Source organism: Cicer arietinum, chromosome 7 (assembly GCF_000331145.2).
Source record: "Cicer arietinum cultivar CDC Frontier isolate Library 1 chromosome 7, Cicar.CDCFrontier_v2.0, whole genome shotgun sequence".
NCBI lineage: Eukaryota > Viridiplantae > Streptophyta > Magnoliopsida > Fabales > Fabaceae > Cicer > Cicer arietinum.
In genome coordinates this window covers 61,609,404-61,634,149 of record NC_021166.2, presented here as the reverse complement: position 1 = coordinate 61,634,149, position 24,746 = coordinate 61,609,404, and the positions used below count along the sequence as shown (strand labels likewise).

At 35.2% G+C, this 24,746-nt stretch overlaps 3 protein-coding genes and 1 long non-coding RNA gene across 6 annotated transcripts; 2 read left to right on the top strand and 2 right to left on the bottom strand.

The window, feature by feature from the left end:
• Nucleotides 1–2,050: 2,050 nt before the first annotated feature.
• LOC101507492 (poly(ADP-ribose) glycohydrolase 1-like) lies at nucleotides 2,051–18,100 on the bottom strand. 3 transcript variants are annotated; one of them, XM_004515265.4, is made up of 12 exons: nucleotides 17,961–18,100; nucleotides 13,125–13,374; nucleotides 12,768–12,965; nucleotides 12,137–12,240; nucleotides 8,561–8,765; nucleotides 8,360–8,464; nucleotides 8,051–8,169; nucleotides 4,663–4,806; nucleotides 3,944–4,019; nucleotides 3,610–3,813; nucleotides 3,082–3,144; nucleotides 2,051–2,464 (listed from the first exon to the last, which is right to left on the bottom strand). In XM_004515265.4, exons 2-12 carry the CDS (start codon nucleotides 13,359–13,361, stop codon nucleotides 2,309–2,311), a joined length of 1,611 nt encoding a protein of 536 aa, XP_004515322.1. In that variant the 5' UTR covers nucleotides 13,362–13,374; nucleotides 17,961–18,100; the 3' UTR covers nucleotides 2,051–2,308. The 3 variants fall into 3 exon arrangements, with proteins under 3 accessions (XP_004515322.1, XP_027186619.1, XP_073219894.1); XM_027330818.2 differs by having other exon boundaries at nucleotides 13,125–13,407; nucleotides 17,961–18,092; XM_073363793.1 differs by lacking the exon at nucleotides 17,961–18,100 and having other exon boundaries at nucleotides 13,109–13,249.
• On the bottom strand, nucleotides 14,242–18,093 carry LOC105851051 (pentatricopeptide repeat-containing protein At3g26782, mitochondrial). The gene is made up of 2 exons (XM_004515264.3): nucleotides 17,961–18,093; nucleotides 14,242–17,482 (listed from the first exon to the last, which is right to left on the bottom strand). Exon 2 carries the CDS (start codon nucleotides 17,117–17,119, stop codon nucleotides 14,315–14,317), a length of 2,805 nt encoding a protein of 934 aa, XP_004515321.1. The 5' UTR covers nucleotides 17,120–17,482; nucleotides 17,961–18,093; the 3' UTR covers nucleotides 14,242–14,314.
• A 122-nt stretch (nucleotides 18,101–18,222) lies between the features above and the next one.
• On the top strand, nucleotides 18,223–19,090 carry LOC101508023 (uncharacterized). The gene is made up of 2 exons (XR_012161323.1): nucleotides 18,223–18,361; nucleotides 18,750–19,090. It is a non-coding gene; the product is annotated as an uncharacterized lncRNA (long non-coding RNA).
• Nucleotides 19,091–21,224: 2,134 nt separating this feature from the next.
• Nucleotides 21,225–23,523, top strand: LOC101507177 (pentatricopeptide repeat-containing protein At1g02150-like). Its single transcript, XM_004515263.4, has 2 exons — nucleotides 21,225–21,696; nucleotides 22,018–23,523. The coding sequence occupies exons 1-2, from the start codon at nucleotides 21,313–21,315 to the stop codon at nucleotides 23,263–23,265; spliced, it is 1,632 nt and encodes a 543-aa protein (XP_004515320.1). The 5' UTR covers nucleotides 21,225–21,312; the 3' UTR covers nucleotides 23,266–23,523.
• The last annotated feature ends 1,223 nt before the right edge of the window (nucleotides 23,524–24,746 follow it).

The window sequence follows — 24,746 nt, the reverse complement described above, 5'->3', positions numbered from 1 at the left end:
ATTCGAGAACATTTGGTTGAAGATTCATTTTGGAATTAATTAAGATTCAAATGTCATATTCTCAACTCTATCTATCAAGGTTTATTTTTTGTGAAGATCTCTATTGACCTCGCACAAGGAAGATACGCTTAGAAGATTCAAGGAGAATTATTTTCAAGCGCTATCTGGATATTCTCAAACATAATCATTCTAGAAGATTTGGTTGAAGATTCATTTTAGAATTATTCACGCTTCAACGATCATATTTTCAAACCGTATCTATCAATGTTTTTTTTTTTGTGTGTGAAGATCTTTGTTGACCTTACACAAGGAAGATATATTCAAAATTTGTTTGGGACATTATTAAACCCTTACTCATGCTATATAAAGGGATCAATTCCGAAGAAGACAACACAACACAACAACTCAGAAAACCTTACAAACACAAAAAGTTATCTAAGTTTTCAATTTCAAGGTTTCAGTTTCAAAGGAAAGGTACTCATTCAATTTATATTACTTAGTGCTCTGTTTTAAGTTTGTAATTCATTGTAATCATTCTTCTTAGAAGAAGCAACATAGAACTAAGTTTCACTCATTTGTAATCCAACTCAATAGTGACTATTCTGCCTCAACGATTTGTAGGTTTTTAAGTTGAAAGTTGAGAAGATTTGCTTGTAGGGTCAATGTATTGTATTGTCAACGGTCAATAAGTTTCAAGTTGTTAAACATTTTTTTCTCGGAAAAATTAGAAAAAAAATTTAAATCATTTTTTTTTTTTGAAAAATATTGTGAAAATAATCAAAAAATTATTTTTCAGGAAAAAAAATTGAATTTTTTCCCAAAACACGATCTGGATATTCTCACACATAATCATTCTAGAAGATTTGGTTGAAAATTCATTTTAGAATTATTCAAGCTTCAACAGTCATATTTCCAAACCATATCTATCAAGGTTTATTTTTTCGTGAAGATATTTGTTGATCTTGCACAAGGAAGATACGCTCAAAATTTGTTTGGGACAATATCGAAACCCTAACTCATGCTATACAAAAAGATCAATTCTGAAGAAGACAACAAACACAACAACTCAGAAAACCTTACAAACACAAAAAATTCTCTAAGTATTCAGTTTCAAGGTTCCAATTTCAATAAAGACACTCATTAAATTTATATTACTTAGTGCTCTGTTTTAAGTGTGTAATTTCATTGTAATTATTCTGCTTAGAAGAAGTAACATAGAACAAGTTTCACCCATTTGTAACTCAGCTTAGTAGTGACTATTTTGCCTCAACGACTTGTAGGTTTTCAAGTTAGAAGTTGAGAAAACATGGCTTGTAGGGTCAATGTGTTGTATTGTCAACGATTTATAGGTTTCAGGTTGAAAGTTGAGAAAACTAAATTGCAATTTTTTTATTGAAAAATTTTTGAAATTTATTTTTCTCAAAAAATCTAAAACTTTTTTACTTGGAAAAAATAAAATAAAAATTTAAATCATTTTTTTTGAAAAGTATTGTGAGAAAAATCAAAAAATTATTTTTCTCGACTAAAAAAAAAGTTTTGTAAATCATTTTTTATCAGAAAAAATCGAAATTATTTTATCAAAAAATTTATTTCTTAGAAAAAAATAAAAAAAAATAGTCGAAATTTTGTAAAAAAATCGAAAGATAAATTTGAAAATGTGAGGCCTATGCTTATAAAATGTTATGGGCTTTTAAGCTTAGGAGACTTCCTTTTTAGGAGTCTTTTAACTATGAATTTTTTTGACCTCCAACATGTGAGCTGAGGTCAATAATTAATGGACTTTTGAAATTGACACTTATATATCTCATATGGAGGGTGCATAATATCACTTCTTAGAAGATATAGTATTGAAGTTCTATACCCCTTCCAAAACAATATAACTTGAATATGGGTTTCAAAACCATTGTTTTAGTGGTAAGGAGGTTGAAATTTTCAATTTGAGACACAACTTGGTACATTATTATTCATAAATCAAATCTCAAGTGACAATGAAATTAGAAAGTTAATTAAATCTAGCTTTGGTTGCTGCTTACTAATTGACAACAAAATATATTCACCATTAGCAATTTGCTTATATTAGAAAAAGAATAATGAAATGCTTATGTTCTAGCTTCACAGTCAACAGTACAATTATGAAAGAATAATAGAACTTCTATAGCTTCAAAATCAAACTATACAAGGTATATACAGGTTTAAAACAATATTAACCATTTCACTACTGTTTTCCTTGTAATGACCAAATTTTCTTCAAAGATAACACATTGTCAAAAGTGAAAGACAAACAACAGAACAAGGCGTATTTAGCTAATTACTCCATCATATAACCATGATCATATATTGATGGTAGGAGCCATTGGAGGAAACCGACATTAGTTTCTCCTTTTGACCTATTTTTTGAGTACTCAACTAGCATGCTCCATAGGTCTCCAACTGTCCATATCTGCGACAAAATCCAACACACAGCCTGCCACAAAACCAACCAAAGTCTAGTGAGAAATCAACACTGCAAGAAAAGTTCTAGTTAAGTGGAAATGTTTCAGGCACTTGACTAAATGAAGATGATTGGTTTGATTCATACACTCTTCAACACACTTTCCAACATTGAGTAAAATTCATGTGGATTCCACTAAATCATGCGGGGTCTCATTTAAAAAATGATGGGATTTACATAAATTACACTCAATCATGAAAAGTATTAGATAGAGAATGTTGCAGAGTGTATTGCTAACATTTCTTTGCTACTAACAACGGTCAAAATTAGTTAGGAAAGAGGCAATGCCGACAGAGGAGATATTCACATGTAAAACAAACCACAAATAAAATGGAAACTTAATTAGAATACGGAAATCATAAACTTTGCTCAGCCAATGTTGTTGATGTCACTTTCAATCTGAATGCAAAATTGCAAATAGGCTGGATAGGTACAACTCTTTAAAAAAGATCTTAGGGAAGAAAAAAAAGATCAATATTCAAACGTGAAATAAGAAAAATATATAACTCTTTTCGATGCAGATGCTTATCAGCAATGCCATTGATCACATGTTTAGATTCTCCCACTGTGTGAAGGAAATGTCATGTTACCTTGTCTAGGTTGTGCAATGCGTCCAAGCCAAATGTGTAGTATGCTATGAAAGGTCTTTGAGCCTGCAGGATATGATGAACCAAAACAAAATTCAAGGTCTTCAAGCATGGAAGGTCAAAAAATTGTTAAAGGTAAGTAATATGAGAGTCAAGTACTACAGTTGTTACTGTCAACAGACCCCAAAGTTTCCTTTTGTTTCATGCTGCGATTTCTCAACATGTAGCACCTTTTGTAAAATATTCAAAATTAAACGAGAGGCCAAATTTTAATTTGAGTCAATTTCAAATATTTCATTTTCATCGCACTTTGTAGACCGCATGCTTATTTTTATGGTCCTCTGGCCATCAAAATTTAGATGTTTCAATTTAATCTCATTATTGACTATCCCTGAAAGAAATCTAAAATGGAAATTATCAAACATGATATGGTTGACTTGATCTAAACATTATATTTCTAATTTATTCAAATAAGTACACAGTGACTACAGCTACATGTTTATACACTGATGGCTGAAAATATAAAATTACCTGAGAAGCTGCAAGCCACTGAATTATGGTCTTTACTTCAGGATCTCCTCCAAAGGCGCCACACCCCCAATTTCCAGTCACAACCCCAATATCATTGTTCTTCTCCATCATATCATAATCATTTTGAGAATTTCTGATTTCTTCATATGAATTTGGTACTTCACTTGTTTCCATAGATGTTGAGGTGGCACGGGCAGCATCAAACTAAGAGAAACAAAGAATGATTCAAACAGATAACTAATGAAGATAGAAAACAATAGCACCAAGTAGAAACAACAAAAATCACATTGATTCTAGAAATTCATGGAAAATAAACAAGTAAAGATGAACATACGTTCTCATGTGGAATTTTCTGATACTGTTGACATGTAGATTGCTGCAGAAAACCACAAAATGCCTTGTTGATCTCACTGCGGGAATGAACATGCTCAGTTCATAATATGTTGTAACTTTAAAAATTGAATAAAAACAAAAATATTAAGATTAATTATATTACGTCCTGCTATGATCAATACAGTATGGATCGCTTTTCTTCACATTCAGAAAAAATCAGATGATTTTTTCAAAGCTAATGTATTGAAGGGAAGATTAAAGACAAGGAATTCTTCACCAAAATATTTCAAACTTAAATGCTAAATTGTTACTACTTGGTGTTAGGATTCAGGGAGAGTCGGTTTCATCGTGGATTTACTGTTGCCAGCCTTACCTTACACTTGCAAGAGCTTGATTTTACGACTCAAACCGATAAATTGCTTTGTTGTTACTGAACTGGTAATATTTTCCCCATAAATTTTTCATTGTAATTCTCTAAGTTTATATGGGTAAAAACAGCTAAATTATGGTTTTACGAAAGAATAAATATTATTGACAGAATGAAATGTATGGCTACTATTAGAGCTACTCTTAGTAGTAAATTAGACACATTCCTCAAAAGGATTGAGGAAAAGAAAGTAAAAACAACTCTACAAACAAAGAGTTTATATTCTCATACTCACAATAACAGTGAATATGCGTCCTAAAGAGAAGTAGAGACTTAAATGAAGATTAACAAACCGGAGGAGATATTTTTCCCTGTATTGCCTCATCCCTGGGCCACATAATGCATCGATTGCAACAATCCTAGTCTTACGTCTTCCAAGGGCGTCTAAAGCCTTCTCATCCACATAATCCCCAGAAAATCGAAATGATGATGCGTATCTATAGAAATCAGGAGAGACTATCATTGTTAGCTTAGGAAGGAAGCATAATAACAAATTATGTTTGAACAGCTGAAAATTTATAATGAGATGCAATAGTGGAAAATGGTCACTAAAGTACTCGCTTGTCTGTCCAATTTTCTATTGCACTTTGTTGTATATATATTATAACGCATTTTATTGTACAACGTTTGATTTAATTTAACTTGCTTGTTTCAGTTTCATAATATTTATATTATCTGAACTTACCTAAATTTCAGTTTCAATCATCATGTTACTTTTGAAGGAAAGAAAACCTGTTAGGACTTAGATGAAGGAGAATTAGTTAGTAGAAGTAGTTAATTGGTTGAGGTTGTTATAAGTAGTTAGACTGTTATGTTTGTTAGTGATCATTTTCCCTTCTTATCCTAAGCGTATATAGACCCTATAAATAAAGGTTTCATCCCTTATGAAATGATCTTTTATCAAATTTAGAAATTGAGTGGTGTAAACAATTGTAGGAGCGTATCCGCTTTTGTGTATCATTTTCTTTGGAGAGATTCTCTCCAATTATTTTTCATCCTTTTTTCTAAATATTAGTGTCTTTCCTCTAAATCCTTGGAATTAATTCTTGGGTTACTAACAATTGGTTCGACCTGCCAGATCTCGAGGGAGTGCCATTGCTCATGGAAATGGAGGATTGGTGGGCCAAGAAGGTGGAGCTGCCCAACTTTTCAGGGAGTGATCCTGTTGGGTGGGTTGCAAGGGCTGAAAGGTTCTTTGTGGAGCATGAAATTTATGGATTCGATAGAGTGCAGTGGGCGTTCATGAGCTTGGATGCTTCAATACTGTTTTGGTTTCGTTCTTGGGATCAAGAAAATCCAAATCCAACTTGGGAATCTTTTTCCACATGTTTGATCCGTAGATTTGGAAGGCGAAACAATGGTCGTAAGGCAGAGGAAGACAAAACCGACAGACAAATTCTTGGTGAAATTGTAAAACAAGAAGAGAAGGGTAAATGCGAGGATGACGAAACCAGTTCTTGGTCTCAAAAGATTTTGATCAGCAATGTCTCTTTTTCGAAACCGTCAAATCAAGAATCATGTGCGACGACAAATGAAATCCAAACACCTCTGCCAGAAACGTCAGTCGTCGTTCAGCTTGTGGAGAGCTCTGGCCACACCGCATCTGGAGTTAGTCGAGCCACCACCTCCGCTGGAACCGCCCGATGTCGATCACTTCGAGGTGGAGAAGAAGGAGAAATCTGATGTGTAAGGCAAGTGGGTTGCAAGAATTGAAGACAGACGTGGAACCAAAAACCATAGCAGCAAAAGTAGTAAATCTGATGTGTAAGGCAAGTGGGTTGCTGCTGGAAAACCAAGAACCAGAATTGGGGACAGCAATGAAAATAAAAAAAGGAACCTGGGTTGTCACATCCTTGCAGAGATGTTCTGTCCGAAAAGATCCTTGTGACTGTGGCCAAGAAGAAAAAAATGGTAACAATGGCGAGTCACAAAGAAAGGGGAGAAAGAAGAATGTTTATTGTCGCTCAAAAAGCAGTGGTAGAGAAGAAAGGAAGCAACTACCAAATCCAGAGCAGACATGCTGGTTCTTGGTCTTTGAAGATACCGACCAGCCTTATGACGTCGTCGGAGTTGTCAGATTGAGAATTGCATGCAGAAACAACCAGGATCGCAATCACAGGAAAATCAGCCACGCAGGAACTGTCGTTGAAGGCTTATGCGCTGAATGTGGCTCCCCCACCACCAGAGCCGCCGGACGCCTTTTCATGGGCTGTGGCTTTGCTGCCACTGCCTCCACTGAAATCGCCAGAACAGGGCAAATCACAAATTTGGTCCAAACAAGAAACCAATATGAAGTCAATGGAGAAAACAATGGCAGAGATGAAAACAAATCTGGAACAGGTCAAAGAAAAATCAGCAAAATTCCTGATATGGATCAAAATCAAGAACTTGCTTCCAGAAATCCAAAATGGCAAGAAAATTCAAGAAACAGAAGCTTCTTCATTCATTGATGACAGCACTAAGACCAACTACATATGGGAAGACGACAAAGACACACCACCATGTTCTTGGATCAAGAAGGTCGAGACACCAGAGAAGAAACAAGGAATGAGAAGCAATCACATTATTAGCGATATGAGGAAGAGTGATGAGATGGGTCCACAGAGAAATTCAGATTAACATACGTGAAGAACCAAGATCCTGCACAACTTCAAATTTCAAGTAGGGTAGCTGCAAAAGATGTGTTATTAACTGAACATTGGCCGACATACATGCTGCCCCAACGTCCACCCTCAGAACCACCAGACATGGGTGGTAATATGGGGAGCATAAAACATTCTATGAGAAAGATAAAATGGGGTCGAGTCGACTTAGTAGGTGTTGCGTGTAAGAAGGAGCGGAAGGTGGGGTCGATCACTAAGTTTCCGAGACTGAGACACTGTGTGACCTTAATGAAGCTGAAAGTGTGCAAGTCCAACACAATAAAGGTGGCTTTATTCCTGTCTAATGTGGAACATATACAATGGTGCAGAATAATTAACAAGTTAATCCAGGGGTGGCAGCAAAGGAGATTGTGGTGAAGGAGACTTTCTCCTTACAATTGCGGGATCCATGTGATAACAATGAAAATGAGAGTAATAGCTCATTTGGTGGGATACAGCTCCTTTGGCGGGATACACGTGTCAATAATCTATATAAGAGCATGTTGCAGGAGGGTGACAGCACCTCAATTTTAATGAGTTTGTGGAAGGGAAAAGGGAAGGCTATGCATATTATCAAATATAACACCTACAAGAATATAATACATGTCAACCTTGAGGACAAGGTTGTTTTGAAGAGGGGTGTATTGTTAGGACTTAGATGAAGGAGAATTAGTTAGTAGAAGTAGTTAATTGGTTGAAGTTGTTATAAGTAGTTAGACTGTTATGTTTGTTAGTGATAATTTTTCCTTTTTATCCTAAGTGTACATGGAACCTATAAATAAAGGTTTCATCCCTTATGAAATTATCTTTTATCAAATTTAAAAATTGAGTGATGTAAACCATTGTAGGAGCGTATTTGCTCTTGTGTATCATTTTCTTTGGAGAGATTCTCTCATTTTATTTCTCATCATTTTTTCTAAATCCTTGAAATCAAATTCTTTCCTCCAAATCCTTGAAATCAAATTCTTGGGTTCCTAACAAAACCACACTAAAAGTATTAATTTCTTACTGAAATTTAGATCCATTGAGTAACACTAACCCTTTATAACTCGAGAACCTTTCCACACCAACAATATCTATAGCCTCATTATCCGCCATGGACGGCAAGAAAAGCATGCCAACAATTAATTCTGGACTGATCATGAAACGAATTTCCTCCTATATCAGACAATAACAAGCAACATATTAAACATTAGTAGGCTGAAAGCTCAAGTGACAAAAACATCCCAAGCTGCAGAATCTACACAGGTATATATATCAGGAATTATGCCTTAAAGAAGCTATCAATCACCTAACAATTAAGCATAAGAGGCTAAGGATGGAATTATACTTAATAAACGTTTTGCACCTGTACACAACCCCTACGAAGAGCACCACCACCAAGATATTCATTCGCAAAGTCCACTTCGACAGCTTCACTTGAGTGATCTTCTATTAGTCCTGAACTTTGAACCTATTAAAATGCAAAAGTATCGCCTATTACCAACCAAGTGGATCATTAAAAGAGATTTATTTTATGAACAATTGAAAATAAATCTCCTTCAAATACCTCAAATCTACATAGTGGTATAACAGAAGTGCTCCAAAAGTTAGTATCAGGGTAAGAAACGTGAACTGAATCATCTTCCCAGGCAAGTACTTTTCGCTCAAATGAGACAACACCCTTAGGCATATCAGAGGCTATCCTTTGAAAATAGTGAATGATGCACCAAATCTTATTTTCTTGTTTTTGACTGTAATCATCATAGACACTCCTGAAAATGCACAAGCATAGCTGATCACCTGAATTTAAAAACAAAATTGTAATAACATATGAAACAAGGCATTCAATTTGGTCAATTCTTTCAATCCTTCTCTTTTACTATCAGATAGGATTGCTAGTCAAGCAAGGCTTCCTATTAGGAAGGTGTATGAGAGAAGGAATCAAACTTAATTGCTAGGTTGTTAGTCATGTTAATTGTTGAGTTGTGCCAGCTGTAAATCCTAACTGAATTAGTTAGGATTGTTAGTATAAATAATAGAAGCTTAGTCTTCAATAAGGAGGCAGTTAGAGAGTTAATTGGTTGGGACTGAATTGCAGGGCAATTCAGTTAGTAATTCTGTAACTGCTACTCTATTCATTTCTGTCAGTTCCAATAATACATTCTTAAGAGAAACCCTTCTTGATTTTCTTTCTTTCTTCTTTTCTGTTCATTTACCTTCAGTTTTATATTTCAGTTCTAACACTGGTATCAGAGCACCGATCTGGTGCCCTGAGTTCACTTTCTTCTACTGCGCATTGCATGAAGACAAGAAGCATGGTGAGAGATTCGAGTGATTGGGAGCAGGAGCGTGAGGAATGGCACACACGATTGGAGTTGGCAGAAGCATGCGCCGAACACACGGAGGATCAATTGGCTGCACTTGTGGCCAAGATTGATTCCATCGACGGCGGTGGTAGATCCCTAGGTGAACACGTTGAGCGCGATCGGTGGAGGAAGATGGAGATACCGATTTTCTCAGGCGACGATGCGTACGGTTGGACGCACCGTTTGGAACGATACTTCGAATTGCGAAGCGTTCCCGATGAGGAGAAGTTGCGTGCCACTTTGGTGGCCATGGAGGGTAGAGCGTTGAGCTGGTATTACTGGTGGGCTAGGTGCAATCTCGAACCAACTTGGGACGGGTTCAAGCTGGCGGTGGTTCGCAGGTTTCAACCTTCAATGGTACAAAATCCCTTTGAGTTGTTGTTGGCACTTAAACAAACAGGGATGGTGGTGGAATTTGTGGTGGAGTTTGAGAAATATGTTGGAGCATTGAAGACCATTGATCAAGAATTTGCACGAGGAATTTTCATGAATGGCTTGAAAGAGGAAATTCAAGTGGAGGTAAAACTTTATGAACTAAAGTCTCTGTCTGATTTAATCAAAAATCTATTATGATTGAGGAGAAGAATCTGGTTTGGACCAAGAAAGGAACCAACACTTTCACTAAGCCAACCACTATTTCTAAGGCTAGTTCTTACAGTAAGACGGTAACTGTTGATACTAAGCCTTGGTTGGATAACAAAATTGAGGGTGGTACCTCTGCTGCTAATCTGGTGAGTGTTCAGGTTGGGGAAGGGAATAAAACCAGGGGTGGTGATTTCAAACATTTGTCCGGGGATGAGATGAGAGACAAAAGGGAGAAGGGACTCTGTTTCAAATGTGATGAGCCATATCATAGAGACCATAAATGCAAGAATAAGCAGTTTCATATGATTATTTTAGAAGAAGATGACGAGGAGGACAATGATGTTGAGTCTCATGAGGTAGAAAATTTCAATTCTCTGCAATTGTCTCTTTGTTCAATGGCTGGACTGACTTCCACAAATTCTTGGAAGATACAAGGGGTAGTTCAAAACTACTCTGTTGTGGTACTCATAGATTGTGGAGCTTCTCATAGCTTCATTTCTCATGAAGTAGTTCGGAAACTGAGTTTGCTGGTGGAAGATACTCCTTCTTACATGGTGGAAGTGGGGGATGGTCATAGGGTGAAATGTAAGGGAAAGTGTCGCAAGTTGAGTTTGCAGTTGCAAGGAATGGAGATTAGGCAAGACTTTTATTTGTTCTCCCTGCAAGGGGTGGACTTGGTGTTGGGTTTGGATTGGCTCTCTGGTTTGGGAGAGGTCAAAACCAACTTTGGCAAGCTGGAGCTTACCTTATCTAGAGATGGCAAGTTGATTACTTTGGTTGGTGATCCTTCCTTAACTAAGACTGAATTGTCTTATGGAGCCTTCATGCAAATTTTGAAGGAAGAAGGGGAAAGCTTGTTGATTCAGTACGATTCGGCAGAGCAGAAACCAGCGGAGGTTTCAATCATACCTGAAGCTGTTTCAGAGGTTCTTCAGCCGTATTCTGAGGTTTTTGAGGATCCTCAAGGTCTTCCACCCCAAGGGAGGTTAGATCATGCAATTCATTTGAAGGAGGGGGCTGAGATACCTAATCTACGACCTTATAAGTATCCACACTATCAAAAAACGGATGGTCAAACCAAAGTTGCAAATCGGTGCTTAGAGACCTATCTTAGGTGCTTTGTTGGGCCTAAGCCCATGACTTGGGTGAATTGGGCTGAGTTCTGGTTTAACAGTAACTACAATATCTCTGCTGGAATGACACCTTTTAAAGCTTTATATGGAAGAGACCCTCCGTTGTTGATTAAGAGCAGCACCATTCCATCAAGGTTGGATGATGTCAATCAGTTGGCCCAGCAACGGGATGATTTACTTGCTGATTTGCGACAAAATTTGCTGAAATCTCAAGATCAGATGCGGGCACAAGCAAATAAGCACCGGCGGTTGGTGAATTTTGATGTTGGGGAGTGGGTTTTCTTGAAACTTCAGCCTTACTCAAGATCAGATACGTGCACAAGCAAATAAGCACCGGCAGTTGGTGAATTTTGATGTTGGGGAGTGGGTTTTTTTAAAATTTCAGCCTTACAAGTATTCTTGGCTGATAGACCATATGCTAAATTGGCTCCTAAATATTATGGTCCTTTTCAATTTCTAAGCCGCGTGGGGGAGGTGGCTTACAAGTTAGATCTACCTCTTGAAACTAAAGTTCATCCGATGTTCCGTGTTTCATTGCTTAAGAAGGCTTTGAAACCGCATCATTCACACCAGACCTTGCCACCAATGTTGATTGAGGAGCTTGAATTGGTTGTACACCCAAAAGATATACGACATTGGAAGACTGATGTTGGAGGCAATATAGAGGTTTTAGTGAAATGGGCTCATTTGCCATCCTTTGATAACTCTTGGGAGCGAGCTTCCAAGATGTTGGAGTTTTTTCCATCATTTCCCATTGAGGACTAGGTAGTTCTTGGGGGGGGGTATTGATAGGATTGCTAGTCAAGCAAGGCTTCCTATTAGGAAGGTGTATGAGAGGGGTGTTGATTTTCTTTCTTTTCTTCTTTTTTGTTCATTTACCTTCAGTTTTACATTCCAGTTCTAACACTATCGTTGAGTAACTCGCACACAAACATGCAAATACCATTGACGGCTTGACACCACTTGGGAGAAATAAAATGATCAAAATGAAGGCCAAAACAAGCAATTGAATGAACAAGTGAGTAAGATTAAAAATTTAAATAGCGTAAGGTTTCTTACGCAAACAACTCATCAAAGTTAACTGGTTGAAGTTGTTTCTCATATCTGTCATGGACTGGGAATAGACATAAAAATGAGCATACAAGAAGAGCAGCAATCAACTCCTGAAAAGCAAGAAATTGCAGTTGTAAATTATAACTATCAATAGTGTTGAAGAGTCAAGGAAAATCAGATTTGATTCTCTTTTATTTAATATTATTCTGTTTATTTTTATTTTTTGATTTTGTCATTATTACTTAGTATTACTATTGTAATTTTTTTCTATATAAACAGCTTAGTGATGTAGTAATAAAATATGAAAGTATTTTTCTTTTTACTTTCTTCAAATAGCATGTATGTCACGATAATGTACCATAAAAATGTAGCCGAAACAGCCTTAATTATGCAAGAGTTGTGACGGTGGTGGTGATGCCAGTAGCAGCCAATTTGTCTTATTGAGTACTTGAAGAGCAGGTAAAATTTTATCTTGTTGCAGTAAAAACGCAAAGTAAAGAGGTTCGAGAATTTATATGTCAAGTACTCAAACCCTTATAGGTGAAATTCGGTTTAAAGATGATCTTCAGCCATTAAAAGTGAGCAACAAAAAGGTACCAAAAAGATAAGGCACGTAATTTTTAGTCACAAACCAAACCTGGGTAAGAAACACTATCCCAGGTTCCTGCGAATCCAGCATGCGAAGACCAGTTCTGATGGTGGCTCCCTCTCCATCAATAACCATATCCGCATTTTCATAGTGTGCTTCCAACAAAGATGGCAACCTCAAAAGCAAATCTCCCAATGCTGGAAGCACCTCTTCAAACCACTTCCTACATTCCTCTCTAGAGATCAACTGAAACAAACAATCACGACTCCTTGTTTTTATTCAATGAATAATTGATCACTCAGCTATAATCAGCAAAAACCGCCTATCCCAATATTACAAGAAACCAGAACTCAATTAAAAAATATGAGGTTCTAAAAAGGTGGAGTTACCTGTGTAGTATATTACCTCGTCAAAGAAGAGGGCATATCCATGTGCAGCAGAAGGAGCTAAAGGTTCGGAAGATAGAGAAAGAGAGTTCCTGAGCTCGGTAATGGCGATGTATAAGAGGCGGCCCGAGTCGACTCGGCCACTTCCGATTTCTCTGAGAGTTTCCACCGCTTGGGACGGCCAAAATAGAGAAGGAGAACGCATCACCACGGGTAAATATGGTAGAATTGATCTCCAATCTTCTCTCTTCTCCATTCTCTTTTATTCTCTTCATAAAGGAGTAAGAAGACAATGCTTACAACTTAACAATATGTGAAGCAAAGAGAATATTTCAAAAATGGAATTATTTTTTATTAATATTACAATTGAAAATTCAAATCATGACACTAATTATTACTCACTCAAAATACACAAATATGAAATCTCATCCAGAATGCAAGCACATGGGCAATTATCACTCATAACATTTCAGGAACATGAAAAAAACATATAACAAATTTAACAATGACAACTATTGTAATTTCAACAGATGCTAAGCCCAAGATCTGCCCTTACATTGCCTGACAGCCGCAATTGGGCACTAACAGATTCTACGCCAAATTTGAACACCGAATAAAAGCATTATAATACAACAAAAATTCTTGAGTTTATAGTCAATATACATTTCATATTAGAATTTGTTTAACACAAACCCTATTTTGTTAAGAGTTCTATAACTTGAGATATGAGTTTTGTAATGCAACTGTCAGGATAATTCCTAAGCAGTAAACTTAACATATTCACATAAGACCCTTAATACATTCATATTTTTTTAAACGGTCAAAATAACGCAATGTGGCTATATGGAGACAATAAATAAACAGTAAACTTCACATATTCATATAAGACCCTTAATACATTCATATTTTTTTAAACGGTCAAAATAACGTAATTTGGCTATACGGAGACAATAAATAAACAGTAAAATGTTCAGTATATTCATCATGTAACACGATCAAAATTTCACCAAGATAATCTGCAATTTTTAAGATTTACGCAGGAGTTCATGTTCTCAGAAATTTATTGTACATTTGGGACAATGTCACAATGGGGGCATGTATGATTCAGAAACAGTATAAAAAAAACTTGCACAATGTATCGAAATCAAACTCAATAAACTGCCAAATATAACATATTTTTAATTACTACATCCAATAAAGTTCAATCTACTACCAATAGTCTGAACAAGAACACTTGCCACCATAGAAATGATGAAACCGGTATGAATCCCTTACTATGATTTTCCTACCAACAGTTTTACTAACTAGCTTGAAAACAGAGTGGCAATCACCACAAACACGAAGATTCTTAAAAATTCTAAGAGGTGAGCCTTCAGGACTATTGATCAAACCAAATGCAAGGGCAAGTCTCTCGCTGTGGTTCCAAAGATTATGCTCCTTTTGTTCTTCGTCTGTATCTTGTAATGCATAGCTTGTGTCTGGCATGTAGCCTTCTTCTCTAACCATCTTTCTTAGCTCTTCTAACTTTCCATAGATTTGTGCAGTTTGTGGATGAAACTGGTCTCCCATACCAAAAGTCATAACCTTGTTTTTCAACTTGATCCAACTACAGGCAGGTTTCTTCTTTAAGCTGTGTGATTCCATTTGATTTCTCACATTTTCTACATCTCCCCACCTTTGTGTAGATGCACAGACATTGGAATAAAGAACATAGGCCGAATCATCAGATGAGTCCAGCTCGAAAAGACGATCAGCAGCTTTCCTACCGAGCTCCAAATTTCCATGTATTTTGCAAGAAGCCAACAAGCTACGCCAAACGAGGTCATTTGGTGGGACTGGCATCTTATCAATGAAAGCTTCAGCCTCTGCAAGCTTTCCTGATCGCCCAAGAAGATCAATTATGCATACACAATGCTCTATTCTAGTAGGGACACCAAATTCGGTAGTCATTGAAGAGAAGTATGCAAGACCCTCATCCACCAAACCTCCATGGCTGCAGGCAGACAGAAGTGAAACAAAAGTGACATGATCAGGTCTCATCCCCAGATCAAGCATCTCACGAAAGGCCTCGGTAGCCTGGCGGAAAAACCCATGTCTGGCCAATGCTGATATTAAAATGTTCCAAGACCTCTGTGACCTGCTTTTTGGTAGGGGAAGGATTCTAAATACATCATCAATTTCTCCACATTTTCCATACATATCCATTGTAGCATTTAAAACGTATTCATTTGACTTGAACCCAAGTTTAATAATCCAGCTGTGAAGCTGCTGTCCCTCATCTAGTACCGTCAAGTTACCAATAGTGGCAAGAGCTACGGAGAAGCTAAATTGATCTAAATCAACCCCGTCATTTCTCATCCTGGCAATAAATTTTAGTGCTTCCTCACCAGGCCCATAATGGGCATTTGCAGAAAGAATGGCATTCCAAGTACTAGAATTTTTATTAGCTATTACATCAAAAATATAGTTACTTGTTTTAAGATCACCACACTGGGCATACATTGTAATTAGGGAGCTTTGGACATACGTATTTAATTCAAATCCTGCCACAATTATGTGTGCGTGGATTGGCATTCCATGTTCCAAAAGATAATCGGGAGACAAACAAGCACCGAGAAGATTGACAATAGTAATGTAGTTTACAAGTAAACCTTCTTCTCTCAATAAGTTGAATGCTTCAATTGCGGCATTTGGTTCTTTGTTATCGGCATGGCCACCTATCAGTGCATTCCATGTTACCACATCTCTCACAGGCATTATTTTGCGCACCTGCTGTGCTTCAGCCATCAAGCCAAACTTCCCATACATGGTAACCAATGTATTACCTATCATTAAATTGTGATGTAGGCCATAATGAATCACAAAGGCATGAACAATCTTTAGTTTTTCTAAATTATAACAGGCAGATAATGCAGTTGTAAAAGTTACATAGTTCGTTGCCTTTCTTGTTTTGAGCATCTCAATCAGAAGTTGTATGGCATGTGAATATTTTCCATCTTCAACATGGCTTACCATCATGGAATTCCATGAAATTAAATCTTTCTCTGGCATTGTATGAAAAACAAACTCTGCATCCTCAGATGATCCAGCCTGAGAATACATACTTAAAAGACTATTACATACACAAACATTTGATTCCAGTCCAACTTTTACTATTAGACTGTGAAGTCCTCTTCCCCACTTCAAATGTTGTGCAGAACCGAATACCGGTAACAAGGCTGATATAGTAATATAATTTGTTTCCGTGTGAGTATGACGCATCCAAAAGAAGTGTCCTAGAGATTCTTCGAAATGACCATTATGTGCACTTGCAGTAATAATTGAATTCCACGAAATAGTATCACGTTCCTTCATGTTATTAAACACACATGATGCCTCCTCTACACTATCATAATTACCGAACATGGATATAAGGGAGTTCGCCACAGAGACACTACCAGTGTCTAAGCCAGATTTGACAACATCTCCAAGGATTTGATAACCCATGGTTTTATCCCCAAACATTCCACAAGTTCTAACAACAGTAGCCATTGTATTTTCATTACAAATTAACCCGTTGTTTCTTAAATGCCGATAAATATTTAGAACTTCTTTTGCATACCCATTATCTGCATAGCAAACCATCAAAGAAGTCCAAGAGACTATATTTGGTTCCTCAATCTCCTCAAAGAGTTTGTTAGCCTCAGAAACCGTACAATGTGTACCATAAAAGTGCAGCAAACTAGTACCAACGAATACATTAGACATCAAACCGCTTTTGACAACATAATCATGAATCTGAAGTGCCCCTTCAATGCACCCTGACCTATCACAGGCAGTCACTAAACTAGCAACTACATAGCTGCTTGGGGTAACACCATATTCTAACATGTGGCAAAAGAATTGCATAGCTTTATGGTACCGACCCACTCGAACAAACCCCGACATCATGTTATTCCAAGAAGCATCATTTCTGTCCAACATTTCATCAAAAACATGTTGAGCATAGTTTATGCTACCAAACTTGGAGTACATGTTAATCAAGGTATTTGTATAGAATGTGTTGAGTTGAATAACACCTTTCACACAAAGTGCGTGCAATGCTTTCCCAACAATTCCTTCAGTGATTTCTGAGAAGCCCTTTTGAAGAAAGCGTGAAACTTGGGGGTTAGGGTGGTCTTTGACGGGACAATGGATGCCATAGCTCAAGAATTCTGTTTCTTTTACGCATGTTTCAAGCTGATTTTGGAAGTTAAAAAGGGGTGAGTATGGAGTGGATGGGGCATGCACAACATTAAGAGTACAGAGCTTTCTACAATGCCTAGCCAGCTCTAATAATTGAACGATACCAGGCCCACGCAAAACACAGGACAAATAGTCAACACTTGCAAAGAAGACCTGCAAAAAATAAAATTGATCGTCCCATATCCCTAATTAGTATTCTTCAATCCACAAATTTCTGACCACCCAAAATCTTTTTTCTTTTTCACCTGAAGCCCAAGACACCGAAAATCTGAAAGTACTCTCATATTTTGCATCTCAGAGTCATTTCCAATTTCTAAATTCCAAACTTAAATACAGGAGTAGATTTACTTAAATACTATTAGTTAAAAGAGAAGCAACTATCAGCAAATAATTGATTGGCATTGCATAAGTATAGTAGCAGTATATGCATTCATTCATGGTTCATAAGTTGTTTGAACTTTATGCTGTCTTGTTATCTAATAGATTATGCATAGTACATAATCAAACATTATAATAATAATTGCAAATAAACTCCTATTTAGTATTAGTTATCATAAACAATGTATAAATAAAAATCATAAAGATATTGGCAGTGAATGAATATAATAAGAATAGAGAGAACAATTTTTACCCCAATTTGTTTAGCAGTGAATGAAGGAATCGAAGTGAGAAGGAAAAAGGTTGAAGTGACAGTGCTTCTTTTGTTGCGGTTTGAAGCGGTGGTGCTCACGGTGGTGATGGTGTATGAAGCTCCGGCGACGGTGGGAAACAAAGTTTAGCTTCCTAAGGCCGAACGAAGAGGAGTTTTTAGTTCTCGAGATAATTGAGAAGGGCCCAATGGGCCTCGTAAATAAAAGCCCAATCAATGTCTTTGTTTGTAGTGTTCAAATTCTGAACTCCCTTTGCAACACACCGAAAACGAAAACAATGGCTTCCAAAGGTCAATCTACGAATTTTCTGAAGCATTACGGTTACGATTTGCTATTAGGATCAATCGCTGCTTTCTACACACTCATGGTGCCTTACACTAAGGTCGAAGAAAGTTTTAACGTTCACGTTTTTCTCTCTTTTTATATTTTTTTACATTAAATTTTTATTATTCGATTTTTTTGTTTGTTACTGAATATATTATGTGTTTTGTCAAGGCAATGCACGATATTCATCATCGGTTTCACTTAGATAATATGAGTTTAATTTTTGCTATTTTTTAATTTTATTAATTTGTGGTTTTATGTATATAATTTATTGTATTTATGTTTATGTTAAGACATGCCTTTCTCATCTGTAGGCTATTTAATAACCAAATAACATTACAGTTTTCTGTGTTCACTGTCCTAGAAATGAAATCCATTATTTATATTCTGTGGTTATATTTTCAAAATTATCATCAAGAATCAAGATCAATCTCACATATTTGCAGGTTAAAGTTCCCAAGGTGTATGTCCATGGAAACTTAGAAAACAAGGCAGTTAGTTGTCAACAGAATTTGGCCTGGCTGTCCATAAAACCTGTCTGGCTTGATAATCTATTTGAAATTTGTTAAGTTTGAAGGTGTTAGTTTCCTTTGTCACCCTTCTTTTCATAGTAAGCTGTTGGTAGTGAGAGAGCAAGTTTGTGTGAAGTTGACATCCACACATCTATTGACAGTTGCCTGTATTCAATAGTTGATGATGACTTGGTATATATGTAATGTTAATCTTGTAGCATTTCAAATCTTTTTGGGATATAATTGTCAATGATGTTTGAAGTTATTATTTTTTACATCTGAATGACATATAGCAGATTCATAAGTGCTGGTTAAACAATTTGTCGTGGGACAACTTACATTGTTTATTCTTTTGATATGGTCAGAAAAACTTGTGTTAATTCTGGTAATGCCAAACTGTTTATTCTTTTTCTAAGTTTTCACTGCTGCTGATGAAAGGTTGATGATCCCATCATGCTAACATTGCAAGTGCAAAAAACCGTTAATTTTTAGAAACCCCGCAATTAACTTTATGATGAACAATAGAACGGATCTTAAAATTTATTAATGTTTTTCAAAAAGAATTATTATATAATTTTGATCCCGCTCATTTGAGTAATTGATATTTTTGTCCCAATTCATTTTTAGTGATTATAATTCCCCAATTTTTTTAATAATACATCGAATAATGAAATTAAGAAGTCAAATGTGTTAAAATTGATACACGAGTGCCCAAAAGAAAGGGTCTTCCTCTAACCATACCCTCCCGGGCAATACCATAATTTGCAATATACCGAGCCATAACATTTCCATCCCATTTAGTGTGATTAAAAATTGTGAGCTTCTTTTCTCCTCGTGTTTTTTCATAAAAACCTTAACTTTTATCTAGATTAGCCACTAACTTTTATTTAGATTAATCAATTTAAATATACATTGGAAAACATAGAAGGTGGAAGAAGAAACTGTCTTAAAAAATAAATAATCAAAATGAAATAGACTAGCTCAATAATCCTCTAAGAGCCTAAGACATAGCCTTTGAAATGTTTTTTCTTCTCTGAACCAAATATCAACTTAGCACATTCTCTATGCCACATAGTTTCTACAACAAATATCTAAGCGAAATCAATCCCCAACTAGAAAGCTAAAACTTTCGCCATCTGATGCCGACAAGTAAATATGATTCAATAGTTAATTATCTTTTACTTCTTAATTTTCATTAAAATAGTTGGGGTTTGATGATGAATTTAAGGTATGGAATCATTTTAAAAATTAAAAAGTTAATTTGAAATACTTTGTTTTGTGCAACTTGAGTCTCAAGAATTTTTTTTTGAAATTGTTTGCTTTTGAGTTAACTTTGATATTTCAATTAGTAAGACTTCATTAAACTTTATTGTTAAGTTTAGCTGCAACAGTTATAATTTTTTTTGTTAAAAGGCATAATTAACCTGTAATTGAATCTAGAATATATAGATGGGAATAGAAAGGATTTTTTTTTATTAAATACAACACATATTCTTAAATAAAAATATATTATATTTATGGCATAATTGTTGTTGCGGTCTCCTGATTTAATTTCAGTAACTTCAGTCATTTATCTTTCTCTTTTCTTGATTTAGTCTTTTATTTAATTTTAAATAACAATTTGATCATTTATATTTTAGGCTTAATTGCAGTTTTGGTCCCTCTATTTTAGTTGAATCGCGAAAGTAGTCCCCCGTTTTGTTTCTCCCCAGTTTTGATCTCAAACAGAATTATAGTCCAAAACTTGATGAAATTTCATTTTTTAAAGTTGTATTACACAATTTATGATCATATATTTCAGGTACAATTGTTGCAAATGAGATCTTGAAACATATTGTGGCTTAAATAAATGCAAAAAAAATAAAATTTCATCATGTTTTGGACCAAAACTGAAGAGAAACAAAATGGTGGGACTGCTTTCGCGATTCAGCTAAAATAGGAGGACTATAACTGCAATTAAACATATATCTTAAAATATGAACAAAGTTATCTTTTTTTCTTTTTACAAAAACTTAGAAAATTTATCAAAATCTTCAAAACTCCCGAATTCAATACCAATTTCAAAAAAATTCATATATTTCTCAAATGCATAACACAAATATTTAAATAAATTCATATTTTTATATCAAATAATATCAAATTCATTAAATAAAGAATGAAAATATGAGTTTATTTGAATATTTGAGTTATGAATTTGATAAAATTTACATTATATTGAATATGATAAATAATTTGATGAGTTTTGTTTGAAAATTGTCACAATTTTGTGAGTTTCTATAAAAAATTATTAATAATATTGACATTTTAAGACGATTAAATTATTACTTAAAATTAAATAAAATACTAGATTAAAAAAAATAAAAAATAAAAAAACACAAAGGTGTAAGATGGAGCATCTATCACAACAAAATCCAAACATTATTATCTTGAAACAAAAGAAAACAACAACCTTTATACCCATTTCCATTTCTAAGTAGTTGTTGTTGAGAAAAGGAAGATGATGACAACGCCGCCTCTTCAATCTTCATTGCAAAACCAAAACGGTTCTCTTTCTCTTTCATCTTCCCTTTGGTATTCTCAATCTCACGCATCACTTGTTCCCACAAAAAGGGTGAGTGTGTGTTACAGTTACAAAGGAGGAGTCTCTGTGACTTGTTCCATTTCAAAGATTCACAATTATGGTACCGTTGATTACGAGCGCAGACCCACTGTGAAGTGGAATGTTCTATACAAGAGGATTTCTTTGATGGATAATCCTGAATTTGGTTCTGCTTCTGTTTTGAATCAGTGGGAGAATGAAGGCAAAACTCTCACTAAATGGGAACTTTGTAGAGTTGTTAAAGAATTGAGAAAGTACAGAAAACATGACAGAGCCCTTCAGGTAAATTATTTCACTTCAATTTTCAACTAATTCACTATAAACAATCTACTCAAATTGTGTTAAACAGCTTCTATTAGCATATGAATGGAATTATTCATGATGTTTGTGGTGGAGTATTTTTTATATATAGTATTGCAATTTGATTATTGATAATTTTGGAGTTTAAGAACATTGTCTTTTTTAGTGTGTGTGAATAGGTGAAATCAAATAGTAAGAATAGTTGGCAGAGTTTTTTACTTTTTTATGAGTCTTATAATTTAGTATTTAACTGTTGTAATATAGGAGCTTATGAAAGTAATGATTAATGATCAAATGTTGCAGATATATGATTGGATAAACAATAGACCAGAGAGGTTTAGAATATCTGCAAGTGATGCTGCAATTCAGTTAGATCTAATTGCAAGAGTTCATGGAGTTTCTAGTGCAGAAGGATTTTTTTTGAACCTAGTCAATGATTTAAAAGACAAGAGGACATATGGTGCCCTCTTGAATGCATATGTTCATTCTAGATCGAGAGAGAAGGCAGAATCTTTACTCGACGTAATGAGGAGTAAAAGGTACTTAATCCATTCACTACCGTTTAATTTAATGATGACTCTGTACATGAACCTTCAGGAATATGATAAAGTTGATATGTTGGTTTCAGAAATGAAAGAAAAGTGCATTCAGCTAGATATATATACATATAATATCTGGTTATCTTCTTGTGGATCTCAAGGATCAATAGAAAAGATGGAACAAGTATTTGAACAAATGTCAAAGGATCCTACCATTATGCCTAACTGGAGCACATTTAGTACAATGGCTGCAATGTACATTAAGATGGAATTGTTTGACAAAGCCGAAGAGTGCTTAAAAAAAGTTGAGGGTAGAATATTAGGTCGAGATAGAGTACCTTTTCATTATCTCCTTAGTTTGTATGGAAGTGTTGGAAACAAGGACGAAGTTTATCGTGTGTGGAATACCTATAAATCAATGTTTCCGAGTATACCAAACTTGGGATACCATGCTGCTATCTCTTCTCTAGTCAGAATGGACGATATTGAGGGTGCAGGAAAGCTTTATGAAGAATGGGTCTCTGTAAGGCCGTCTGATGATTCTAGAATAGGAAACCTTCTCATATGTTGGTATCTTAAGAAGGGAAAATTCGATAAAGTTTTGAGTTTCTTTGAGCATATGACTAAGGGTGGTGGATGCCCGAATGCAACTACATGGGAGCTTCTTTCTGAGTGTCATATCGCTGAAAAGAGGGTTTCGGACGCACTGTCCTGCTTGAAGAAAGCTTTTATGACTAGTGGTTCAAAGAGTTGGAAACCAAAGCCAATAAAATTGTTGGCATTCTTTAAGCTTTGTCGAGACCAAGACAATATGGAGAGCGCTGAGGTTTTAATTGAGTTGTTGAAGAAATCAGGATACGATAAAGATGAAGCGTTTGCGTCACTCATTGGTGAAGATGAATTGTCAAACAGGATGGAAACAGTTGATAGAACTGATGATATTGTTGACAATGAAAACATGGATGATGATGACTCTCATGTGTTGTTCAACCAAGTAGAGAGTAACTTTTGACTAATGGAAAATGGGTTGCTAGAACATTGAAGAGAATATTTTGATATTCTTTTTCTCTAAACTTCTATGGCTTATCAAGCCAGATATGAAGTGCTAGCTGCTATTTGAACTACAACAAGTTTGGAACTTTTATGCTAGCTTAGGACATGGACTTGTGATGTTTTGCTCTAATAGGAATTGACTCTAATGCATGTCATTTGAGGCCATCCTTATGTATGTTTTTTATGATTTATGTCTTTTTAAATATGATTTTTTTTATACTTGGACTAAAGTAGTGTTACATGGATGATAGTTTGAAATTGGACCCTTACTAGAAAATGGTATAGAAAATGGTACCTAAAATTTATATGTTACTTCCTTGGTTTCTTTTCCTTTGTCTTCACCATTGTTATGGCCGAGCTGCAAGACTTATTCTAAGGAAGATTAATTAACTAGTGTGGGCAATTTATGCAAGTGATGAGTTATAATCCATTTTCTCTTTTTTAGTTGTTGACAAGTTCAAAGAGTTATAATCCATTTGTCATATAGCAATTTACATTGAAAGAATAGCAAATACTTTGTATTTGCACTTGTTGAGTATGACTCATAGGTACCGTTAAATTCATAATTTGAAGGAAGCGAGTGAGATATTTTAATAGTTAAACAATATTATTGAAAAAATAGTGAAATAAATTATTAAATAAAATTGTGTGCACCAACAACTTCAACAAATGTCAATACATCACATCTTGTCTGCGTGAAATACTATGTTCCATAAGACAATTTCCCATTTTAACACTTTGGTTCAGAGTATGTGTTGAAGAGGAAAATGAATGTCCACTGATCAAGGAGCACAAAATCAACATCAATGAAGAAAGAAACGTCATTTTATGACCAACGATACACCAACGAGGGTGCACAAAATTAGCAGCAAATTTGAAGGATAAAAAGTGTCGTCCAAAATCAAATAAGAAATTCGAAAAAATGTAGAGAATCAAGAGAAGAAAAATTATTGATACAAAAAAATTGGAAATCAAGAAACGAGAAGAAGAGAAAGAAAAAGAAAAAGAAAGAGAAAGAGAAAAGGTTGAGGGTGAATTTTTATAGGGGATGTCATTTTTTTTATATGAGAAGAAATACAAAACAATAACGAAAATTAAGGTCTTAAAAAACTAATTTTGATTGCTTTGTATGCAGAGAGTTGAGGAGTAAACTTTAAAAAGAATGATAGTATCTTAAAGAGAAAAAACACTATACTTATTGGAATCAAGTTGATTTTATATTTAGAGTCTTGATGTTTACAAAAAATATTTTATGAGAACAATATATTTGATTTCAAAGAGTATGAAACAAAATTCATGTTTTTGAATAAAATCTAAAATAAGATTTGATTTGAATTTGTAATTGATGAAAATCTAAAATAAGATTTGGTTCAAATTTACAATTGAAGAAAATCTTTGACCAAATTGAAAATATGACATGGTCAAGATTTAATTAAGATT